General features: G+C 39.9%; 1 protein-coding gene across 2 annotated transcripts in view; it reads right to left on the reverse strand.

The window, feature by feature from the left end:
* Positions 1–931: 931 nt before the first annotated feature.
* LOC124012124 (protein turtle homolog B-like) overlaps positions 932–12102 on the reverse strand; it is a 195127-nt gene continuing 183956 nt past the window's right edge. For both annotated transcript variants that reach the window (XM_046325579.1, XM_046325570.1), the window contains exons 19-20: positions 2994–3124; positions 932–1922 (exon numbers count right to left, since the gene is read on the reverse strand). In XM_046325579.1, coding sequence (XP_046181535.1) covers positions 1708–1922; positions 2994–3124 — 346 coding nt within the window. In that variant the 3' untranslated portion in view covers positions 932–1707. The remainder of the gene's footprint in view (positions 1923–2993; positions 3125–12102) is intronic.

The raw sequence follows: 12102 nt of genomic DNA on the forward strand, positions 1-12102 counted from the left end.
AGTATTTTTGGCATTACTATAGTACTTTTTAAATAGGATATGGAGCCCTCGAAACTATTCACAACGCAACAGTAAGTATAATAGTACAAGTGAAAATGGCATCAAATAAAAAGAAAAACAAACATTATTTAGCAAAATGGCAAAAGACAAACTTTTGCTCCAGTGCAAACTCCTTTCCCAGACGATGACACAACCAAAGTCCAACCTGAATAGTAACTGTGTTGTGTAGAGTGTGTGAGGTTGTATGCCTTGAGAGATGTACAGTAGCCTAGAGTGTTCTGTTCAAATGGAGCATAATCCCAATGTAATCCCTTCCCCTCACCCTATTCAAAATAGATCTATGAGCTTTTGTGCTTACTTTATGACAGATCTTCCCCATAAGGGGATATACTCACCATTCCTTTATGGGGTTAAGGGAGAATAAAATTGAATGAATGTTTATAAAGAATAACTAAACTGTACAATTACCTTCTAAATGATTCCAAGAGAATACTTGATGATGGATACTGTATGTCCACAACATATCAAATATGTGAAGCATAACATGCTCCATTTCCCAAATAGCCATTATAAACACTTCAGTTATGGTGTCAAAAGACCAGAGCCCAGGGATAGATTTTTGATCTGCATGATATCCTTCTACAACTTATAGTAGACCTACACCGACCTAATCAAATGTTGGTATATATTGTTACTGTCACGTTCTGACCTTTATTTCCTTTGTTTTGTCGTTATTTAGTATGGTCAGGGTGTGAGTTGGAGTGGGCAGTCTATGTTTGTTTTTCTATGATTCTGGGATTTCTATGTTTCGGCCTAGTATGGTTCTCAATCAGAGGCAGGTGTCATTAGTTGTCTCTGATTGAGAATCATACTTAGGTAGCCTGGGTGTCACTGTTTGTTTGTGGGTGATTGTCTATGTTAGTTGCTTGTGTCAGCACAGGTCTCATTATAGCGTCTTATTCGTTTATTGTTTTGTATTCAGTGTTTAGTGCTTTCTTTAATTAAAAAATCATCGTGAACACATACCACGCTGCATTTTGGTCCGCTCCTCACGACTATCGTGACAGTTACCAATTGGATTTTCACATTTGGAGTTATTCAAATTGTGTCAAATTTCAACCAAACCCTGCTTAAATAAGTTATAAGATCATAAAAAACATACATGCCAATACAGTTGTGTTCAGCTAGCTGAGCCTCGTTGTGGTGCCATGTGCTGTGCTCTGAGGTATATTTTGTAGGATCTGAGTGAGAACCCTGTGTGGATGGGAGAGTCTCTGGGAGGTGATAGAGGGCTAGCAGAGTGAGGCAGGTGAGGATACTCAGGTGAGCGAGGTGCTGTAAACTGAGACCGTACTAGGCTTCATGGACCGTATTTACAATGGGCTACGCCTGTACTGAAGTATAAAGATGAGATAGAAAGTGAAAACCTCAGACAGGGTCCTTTTCCAAATGGTTAGAACATTTGTTTCAAAGTAATCTATGTTGTAGCACACAGTATTGCTTCCCTAAAATAAAATGTTTTGCACTGGAGTAAAACTTTGGAAACATTGGATAGCCACTGTTTTATTTTCAACTTCTTTTAAAAAAGGAACTTAAATCCATTGATTGATGCTGGGGAATGAGCAACGCTTTAGACTGAGAGGTCATTTTCCAGGTGGGGTTTTGTGGCATTTTGGGGGAAGAGTGTAACCTGACTCCCCCACAGTGTCAGAGGAGAGTGGCATGGTCTGGGTCCATGTTATCCATGCTGGCCAAAATGGCCTTCCGGTCCTCCTGGGGCGGACGGCGGTACAGCAGAGCGGAGAAGCGGGAATACGGGTCCTGTCTGACTGGCCGTTTCTTCTTCTTGCGGAGGTAGAGAGCTTCTTCGGGCTGGAGTACCTGAGAGGTGTAGTCCTGCTGGGTCTGAAAGGTGGAGACACCTGGAGGATGGGGATAGCGACATACAGGTCAGAGGTGAGCGAGCCCTAGGTGAGGATAAGAGGGCAGAGGTGGAGAGTAAGGGTCCTGGGTGCTATCAGACAGACATTGGGACGGAAGGTGAGGCATGCAAAACACACAGGAAACCATGGGTCAGAAAAAAGGGTGGTTGAATTAGAGAATGATCTCAGTTCCAATCCAAGGTAAATACTTTACACTGTACCACTCACCACACCATACCACCACAATATGGTTATTTGCGCACAATACTCTAGGAGAGTAGATACTTCCCAATCAGCAAAATGTAAACGTTACTCGGGTTACATCATCATAACGTCCCCATCCTCAATAATAATAAATTAACACATTTGGATAGCTACAGTAGGCTTTAGGTTTAGCAAATGCTAGCTAGCCAACAGTCCATAAAATGCATTTCAATGCCAGATGAATGAAACTATTGGTTTGAAAGTTTCAAATTCATTAAAGGGCTTCTACAATGTGGCACCTACATGTTTGGGACCAAAATAAGGAAATGATCTTACAATGGTTCAAATAAGTTAATTAGTTAGAAATGTAACATGAATAAGTGAGATGTTGAATTGCATGATTCAAAAGATAAATTGTATTAACTGATCATCTACAGTCATTTGATACCTGTGTAAGTATTATTAGAAATTATGTCATGACTATGGAGAAAGTTGGTGTCAAAGTTAGGTTTCTGGAGAACTGCAGAACTCATTGAGGGAACTACCTTGGTGTTACCACCACTACGGCTGGGTATCAGAGATGGGGAAAATATCACACCATGGTACCTTAATCACACCATAGTGGCGTGCCGCTGAGTAGATAGCATCGTATGATGCATATATGTAATTCGATTGGCGCCTGTAAAAGAGAAAGTCCTTGTTAATCCTGCTGTGGTGAAGTCTTTAAAAATAGATATGGCTACTGAAAACAAATCTGAGTCTGCCAGACACAATTTCTGTCAAAAGAGCAGTATGCCACAAAATGTGCATGTTATTCAATCATTGTCTTACGTCAGGACCATACAACCACAACGCCAGAGGACTCACCTGTTTTTCTTCTGGACTTGGAGTTGTTGTTGTTGACCACCATCATCTTCTTGGCCTTTTTAATACGTTGGTACCTCAATGCATCAAACCTCTCAGACCCCGCAGGGGCACTCGGCTCACCTCGACGATTTCTGAACAAAAAAGGAGGGAGAAGACACGTAACCCTGAGGAACATCTGTCTACTGGACCTCTCTGTCTGCATGAGAGGCCCTCAAAGTCCAAGGATCAAACCTTATGAGTTCTGCTTCACATTACCTAACGTTTGGAGCAATGTGACACACCTGAGGTTTCTGACTGAACAAAGCCAATAGTTCGGCCAAACTAAATCAAGAGGTATGTTTGTGTGACTTGAATCTAGGGTATTCCTGTATTTTACACTATCTGTTCTATGATTTGTTAAAAAATATAATCATCCTTGTAACAAAGTTGTGATGCGTCAATTTATCCCAAGGTGAGGTATAAAAGATTATTACAATGCTAAAACATTTAGAAAAAATATTTGCACATGTTATTTTCAGAGGGGAGTGAAAAGATATATATATAAAAAATAAACCATAAAAATGGAATTTGATTTCAAGCTTAAGTGTAAAGAGCAACACTTTCTTGTAGTTTATTTTACCATTTTTATTCTGAAAAGAACAGTTGCAAATCTGAAACAATATTGTCATTTGTAGAACATGAACGAGTATCCCTATCCAGATACCGAGGCACCTTAAAACGGCAGCCCAAAAAATTCTGTCACCAACACACCAGTTCCACATAAGACATGAAAACAAATAGCATTACAAAGGGGCAGTCCTCCAGCTGTGCCTGCAGAGAGAAATTGAAAGCATTTAGAAGAGGGGGAAAATCACAGCTGAGCGACAAAGCATCATCAATATGTATTCATAGACATGGATACTGTCTACAATGGGCTTCACCATGCTGACAGGGAGAGATGGCGGGAGGGGAAAATGGCTACTTGGGAACAGTCACATTACGAAAAATAAGCCAAAACCAAAACGAAGCACTCGGACAACAAATGTAACAAGAGTTTATTCAGATATTTGTTTTTTGGGGGGGAACTGAATATAAATATTTAGCGATGGCATGCATGGCAGTTTGCACATGGAACAGGACTTTAAAGGGGAATACTCTGACGCCAGGATTGTGGGGCTGATTCCTGGGGCCACCCATACTTAAAATGTATACACATATGACTGCAATTCGTTTTGGATAAAAGCATCTGCTAAATGGTATATATTATATTATTATATAAAAGCACTTCATAGGACTGTGACCTAAAACCAGGGGTGCTTGGTCCCCCTCACACCCTGGGCTAATGCTACTTTCCCCACAATATCAAGAAAGTGTGTCAACAGTTGTGGAAGGACACTTGCTTCACATGGTAGTGAGAACTGTTCTGCAGTCCAAACTTACAAGTGTAATTAGGTTATTTGCATGTTTTGTTTCATACTGACTGAAGTTAAGGGAGTTTCGACTGCCAATCATAAAATATTTCCTAAGAGCATGGGTCCAAAATATTTAATTGGTGTATTATACAAAAGCACCTTAAGTAAGAAAGGATAGTATGTCTACTGCTTGAGAGGAATGCTAAGAATATAACAAGTCAAAGAGGACATAACAAAGTGCCCATTGCCACAACCCACAAGACTAGATGAGAGAGACAAGCTACTACAGTCTGGACAATCCATAATATAACATTGGGTAGGCTTAGAAAAAGGCTATTACAATTGTAATTGTCTTTGTCCGATACATATATATTTCCTCTGATATCTACTGCTTATTCTTAATGAGGACACAAAAGAAAGCACAAAAAAAGTAAGGACAAGTGCAGCTAAGCTGCCAAAGTAACACCATTATACATAAAAATACTTCTGTGGTCAAAAGAACAGATAACATTTTTGTCAGGGCCTTGCTTGTGCAAGGACTTTCTTTCAGATTGTTATATGTACCTGTCAGTGTCATGGTAATTAACCAAAACATTTTTCATCAAAAAATAATGTTGTAATAGTGTTGTTAGCATTCATCTCAAGCATGCAGTTGTGTCAGTGATACAGTGCCTTCAGAAAGTATTCACACCCCTTGACTTGTTCCACTGTTTTTTGTGTTACAGCTTGAATTTTCAATGGATTAAATTTAGATTTTTTTTGTCACTGGTCTACACACAATAGCACATAATGTGAAAGTGGAATATTTTTCTGAATATTTACAAATCATTTACAAAATGAAAAGCTGAAATGTCTTGAGTCAATAAGTATTCAATCCCTTTGTTAAGGGAAAGGGGTATACCTAGTGAGTTGTACAACTGAATGCTCTCAACTGAAATGTGTCTTCCACATTTAACCCAAACCCTCTGAATCAGAGCGGTGTGGGGGGCTACCTTAATCAACATCCACAGGGAACAGTGGGATAACTGCCTTGTTCAGGGGTAGAATGACAGATTTTTACCTTGGGGATTTGATCCAGCACCCTTTTGGTTAGTGGCCCAACGCTCTAACCAACAGGCTACCTATGGCAAGCCTACATAAGTTTAGGAGTAAAAATTTGCTTAACAAGTCAAATAATGAGTGGCATGGACTCACTCTGTGTGCAATAAAAGTGTTTACGTTACTTTTGAATGACTACCTCATCTTTGTACCCCACATATGAAATTATCGGTAAGGTCCCTCAGTCAAGCAGTGAATTTCAAACACAGAGTCAACCACAACAACCAGGGAGATTTTCCAATGGCTCACAAAGAAGGGCACCTGTTGGTAGATGGGTAAAAAATAAATAAAAGCAGACATTGAATATCCCTTTGAGCATGGTGAAGTTATTAATTACACCTTGGATGGTGTGTCAATACACCCAGTCACTACAAAGATACAGGTGTCCTTACTAACTTATTTGCCAGGAAGAAAGGAAACCGCTCAGGGATTTCACCATATTTTCAAGCATTGTGGTGGCTGCATTATGTTGTGGGTATGCTTGTAATCGTTAAGGACTGTGGAGTTTTTTTTCTGGATAAAAAAAAGGAATGGAGCTAAGCAAACAGGCAAAATGCAAGAGGAAAACATGGTTCAGTCTGCTTTCCACCAGACCCAGGGAGATTAATTCACCTTTCAGCACAAGGCCAAATCTATACTGGAGTTGCTTACCAAGAAGACAGTGAATGTTCCTGAGGGGAAAAGTTACAGATTTGACTTAAATCTACTTGAAAATATATGGCAAGACCTGAAAATGGTTGTCAAGCAATGAGAGCTTGAAGAATTTTGAAAATAATAATGGGCAAATGTTGCACAATCAGGTGCGGAAAGCTCTTAGAGACCTACCCAGAAAGACTCACAGCTGTAATCGCTGCCAAAGGTGTTTGTACAAAGTATTGACTAAGGAGTGTGAATACTTACGTAAATAAGATATTTCTGTATTTAATTTTCAATAAATTTGCAAACATACAGTACTAGTCAAAAGTTTGGACACACCTACTCACTTCAAGGTCCTTCTTTATTTTTTACTATTTTCTACATTGTAGAATAATAGTGAAGACATCAAAACTATGAAATAACACATATAGAATCATGTAATAACCAAAAAAGTGTTAAACAAATCTAAATATATTTTATATTTGAGATTCTTCAATGTAGCCATCCTTTGCCTTGATGACAGCTTTGCACACTCTTGGCATTTTCTCAACCAGCTTCATGAGGTCACCTGGAATGCGTTTAATTTAACAGGTGTGCCTTGTTCAAAGTTAATTTGTAGAATTGCTCTCTCTTCTTAATGCGTTTGAGCCAATCAGTTGTGTTGTGACAAGGTAGGTGTGGTTTGGTAGCCCTATTTGGTAAAAGACCAAGTCCAAAATAAGGCAAGAACAGCTCAAATAAGCAAAGAGAAATGACAGTCCATCATTACATTAAGACATGAAGGTCAGTAAATGCGGACAATTTGAAGAACCTTGAACATTTCTTCAAGTGTAGTCGCAAAAACCATCAAGCGCTATGATGAAACTGTCTCTCATGAGGACCGCCACAGGAAAGGAAAACCCAGAATGACCTCTGCTACAGAAGATAAGTTCATTGGAGTTTACTGCACCTCAGATTGCTGCCCAAATAAATGTTTCACATAGTTCAAGTATCAGACACATCTCAATATCAACTGTTCAGGCCTTCGTGGTTGAATTTCTGCAAAGAAACCACTACTGAAGGACACCAATAATAATAAGAGACTTGCTTGGGCCAAGAAACATGAGCAATGGACATTAGACCGGTGGAAAGCTGTCCTTTGGTCTGATGAGCCCAAATTTGAGATTTCTGGTTCCAACTGCCGTGTCTTTGTGAGTAGATGAACGGATGATTTCCGCATGTGTGGTTCCCACTATGAAGCATGGAGGAGGAGGTGTGAGGGTGCTTTGCTGGTGACACTGTCAGTGATTTATTTATAATTCAAGAGAAACTTAACCAGCATGGCTACCACATTATTCTGCAGTGATACGCCATCCCATCTGGTTTGCCCTTAGTGGGACTATAATATATTTTTCAATAGTACAATGTCCCAAAACATACCTCCAGGCTGTGTAAGGGCTATTTCACCAAGAATGAGGGTGATGAAGTGCTGCATCAGATTACCCGGCCTCCACAATCACCCGACCCCAACCCAATTCAGATGGTTTGGGATGAGTCGGACAGTGAAGGAAAAGCAGCCTACACGTGCTCAGCTTATGTGGGATGTCCTTTAAGACTGTTGGAAAAGCATTCCACATGAAGCTGGTTGAGAGAATGCCAAGAGTGTGTACAGCTGTCACGAAGGCAAAGTGTGTCGACTTTTAAGAATCAAAAATCTAAAATATATTTTGATTTGTTTAACACTTTTTGGGCTACTACATGATTCCATATGTGTTATTTCATAGTTTATGTCTTCAATATTCTTCTACAATGTAGAAAATAGTAAAAATAAAGAAAAAACACGGAATGAGTAGTACTGTTTGACTGGTACTGTATCTAAAAAAAAGTTTTAAATTTGTCATTATGGGGTTGTGTGTGTGGAGATCAGCGTTTCTTAAACTATGGGTTGCGACGGGACCTGTTAATGGTGGGTCGTGACGTAAATATAGAATTATTTAATAAATTACTGGAATTGACTTGGCCAAGCGCAACTGCAGCTCTCGGTTCATTGCGATCTCTGTTTAGCAGCGGTCTCTGCTCAGTTTGGCAGCTTCTCGAGTGGGAGAGGTATTGGGAGATGCCCGTGTGCTTCGCGGTTTACCGGATCTTTTTCCTGTAGTTTTCAGTTCAAGCCACTGACTTGTTATTCCCACTCGCCATCACTCACCGCTGTGATGAAATTGACTCATGCTAGCCACAAGTTCTGACTGAGCTCAATCGTAATGAAACGCAAATCCATTGATGACTTTATGTCTCTTTCATACAAACTTTGAGAAATAATGAGGAGCGCCCACTGTGTTTTGTGTGGGGAAGTCCTTAGTAATGAGTCTCTCAAAACGAACAAATTAATAAAACCACACATCCTGACCAAACATCCAGGCACAACATAACGGTAAACCCAGGGTGTTATTTCAGAAGAGGGCAGAATGCTTCAGGAAACTGCTTCGAAAGTGGAATAGTAAGTCAACTCGCAAGGCATTGTTCTCATTTTATAACAGGTGATGATAAGCAGAAATAAGGGAGTACTATTTCTCATAGTAGTAGATATTGTCACGCCCTGGTCATTGTATTTTGTGTTTTTGTTATATGTTTGGGTAGGCCAGGGTGTGACATGGGTTTATATGTTGTGTTTCGTATTGGGGTTTGTATTAATTGGGATTGTGTATGATTAAGGGTGTGTCTAGTTAGGCTTGGCTGCCTGAGGCGGTTCTCAATTGGAGTCAGGTGATTCTCGTTGTCTCGGATTGGGAACCGTATTTAGGTAGCCTGAGTTCGCTTTGTATTTTGTGGGTGTTTGTTCCTGTCTTTGTGTAGTATTCACCAGATAGGCTGTATTAGGTTTCACGTTCCGTTTGTTGTTTTCGTATTTCAGTTATTTCATGTACCGTCATATCTTTCATTAAAGTCATGAGTAACCTACACACTGCATTTCGGTCCGACTCTCTTCTTACAACAGACGAACGTCGTTACAGATATGAGTTTCTCTTTCAAACAATCCCCTGGCCTTGTAACGTTACACAGCTAATAGCTAACGTTAGCCAAAGCAAGGTAACATACACTCACCCCATTCCGTACAAATGTGCGTAACCACGACATTCAAACGAGGCTACAAAGAAAACTAATGAGACTGTGTTAACTTCAAATTCGGGGGTGTGAACTAGGTTTCTATTCAAGCGTTGATCAACATGGTAATGTCTCTATAGTATTGGAGAAAAGTTGAATAAACGGACGCTCCGTTACATCGGGACATGTCATGTCGCAAAGTTACAGCACACATAAAGCAACTATTTCTGTCTTACAATCTCTCTCCACCAGGTGTAGCACTTCTCTCATCCTTTAAAAACAAGAAATGGTAAAGGGGGATACCTAGTCATTTTTTGCATCATCATTGCATGCGGTCATCATTGTCAAAGCCGCTGTTTACTTTACTAGATCACTTTAGCACCGCCTTATAAACCGCCCTTCAAATTCGACACAAACCTTCAAATAGTCATGTAATGACACATTATATAAACTCTTTATAGTGTATTCTTTATAGTACTCTTTATAGTGTATTATAGTGTATAAGGTGATAAGTTGGACAGATCAAGTGAAAAAAAGTGAAAAAAAAGTGAAAAAAAGCAATTTTCCCACATGACATCTCTCCTTCTCACTATCACGCATTAGTTTTGCTTCCCCACCCGCCATTTTTAAAAAGACCCGACGAGGCTCATTGCCTGCTTGAATTATGCAGAAACGGGCAGTGTTTAGGTCATGTAATTGATTCTGTTGGAAAGGGGAAAAATTGTGCTTTACAATGGTATTGACATTACAGTTGATCTGGAAGTATTACCTTTTTTGGGGGAGCTAAAATAAGGGCAATTGTACAGACCAAGGCGATGTACGAGATTACGTGAGTTTACGTTAACTAGCTCCTGATAGTGCAACCCTAAGAAACAGTACAGATGAAGATGAAAAAGTATCAGGCCTACTGTAACAGTTTACTGTATAAACTATTGTTGGAAACAAGTCTAGCTTGGAACTGTTGCTGTTAAAATACAAGTAATATTTTTTTATTCTGAACTGGAATAAACTGATTGAAGCAAGATGCTTTTTGAGGCAAACACTCACACAGTTCTGGGTTGCTCATCTGCAGCAGGAAGCGGTCTCCTGCCTGACTGAGAAAGCAGTAGATGTTCTGATCCAGTTTGGCACCACATACCTATGCAAGTCAGAGTTCTCAAGTACAGAAACAGTGTCAATGCTGACCATGACCTCAGTGTTGCACTGTCAAAAACTGAACCCACCTCTCATTAGGACTGTGTGTATGTGTGTGTTTTCTGGTCTACATCTGTTTGATGTGATCAATCAGTTTATTCCAGTTCAGAATAAAACATATGTATTTTAAGAGCAACAGTTCCAACCTAGACTTTCTATCAACAATAATTTATACAGTAAGATGTACAATAGGCCTGATCATTTTTTTTCTGTACTGTTACTTAGGGTTGCACATCAAAAAGCCTGTGTGTGTGTGTTATGTTATAGATCCTGTGTGATGGGATCAATCTGTGTATTCCAGTTAAGATTGAAATTATTTATTGTAGCTTAACAGTTCCAACCTGGACAGGTATGTAGGAGTATGTAGGAGTGTTTTTAATGGGGAAAAATAATAATGAAAATATATTTATGGGTATTTCATTGTTATTTGTTTTTGTCTATATTGTATTTTGTTTTGGCAGAAGGGCTAAGAAATGTACCGATATGTATGTATAGTTGCATATTTTACTAAGCTTGGGTCCCAGGAAAACACAGAATTTTTCATTTGGTTTCCAGGCGGAAAAAGTTTAAGAACCCCTGGTGTAGATGGTTGAGGAAAAACATCCATTTTGTTTTCAGGCTGTAACACAATCAAATGTGGAATAAGTCAAGGGATATGAATACTTTCTGAAGGCTTTGTATGTGTCTAACCTCCAAATCAATTATCATAAAGGGTGACATATGCATGTTTATGTCAGAATGCATACATTATTGCAGACTATAGGACTCAAAATGCATAGTACTTTGAAAAAAGGAAAAAAAGGCAAATGCAAGTTGATTGGAGTAACAAACTAAACAAAACAAGAACGAAAGACTCGTATTCCCCTTTAAAGGACGAGGTGATTCAAAGCCCCACCTGCTGCCCCCCCCCTTCAGACATGGATCCAACCCTTACCTATTGTGGTGTAGAGGACCTGGTCACAACAACGCTGCCCAGATAGCTGAGATCAATCAAAAACAAAGCAGGTAAGACTCCAGGAGCCATCACGAACCACCAACTGCCCCTAATCAATAATGATGAAGACATTGCAACACATGAAAGCGGACAGATCCCTGCAACACGCTTCGCCCAACAAGCCTCCCTGGCAGTCAGACCAGGGATGTCCTGGGAGCAATGGAGGGGTGGGTGAGGGATGGGGTTGGGGTGGAGGGTTCAGGGAAGAGGCAATTCATGCAGTCAGGTTACTAAGGACGAGGATGGACCCCCCTGTGCCTGCTGAGATGGACTCTCATAAAAGTACCCTCTGCATGATAAATACCGAGTCCTAAAAGGCCTAAGAGTTAGACACAGCAATGGTGTTTGTTTTGTCTGAAAGTCAATTCGGATGCACATATGGGATTCCTCCTGTTGGGTGAAAGCAGGGTAAAGCATGACACACATGGAAAACCAGGGATCCTGTGGTGATGTCCCTCTGATTCCAGGCTTTTAGGGGCTTGTATCAAACAAACTGCACAATGCATTTGAAATGGTTTAGATAATAATGGCAATTTCTCCAAAGACTTACTGTAGCCCCGAAAGGTCTGTAAGGTAATCTGTGAAGCAAATCATTTCTCTTGTTAGGTCACAAAGGAGTTGATCCACCAAGTCCGAATTTAGAGGAAAATTAACAATCAGGGTTTGTCAAAAGACAAGTTTGGTACAGTGCTTCACAGATTCAATGGATGGATGT

The sequence above is a fragment of the Oncorhynchus gorbuscha genome, linkage group LG02, assembly GCF_021184085.1.
Source record: "Oncorhynchus gorbuscha isolate QuinsamMale2020 ecotype Even-year linkage group LG02, OgorEven_v1.0, whole genome shotgun sequence".
Classification (NCBI taxonomy): Eukaryota; Metazoa; Chordata; class Actinopteri; order Salmoniformes; family Salmonidae; genus Oncorhynchus; species Oncorhynchus gorbuscha.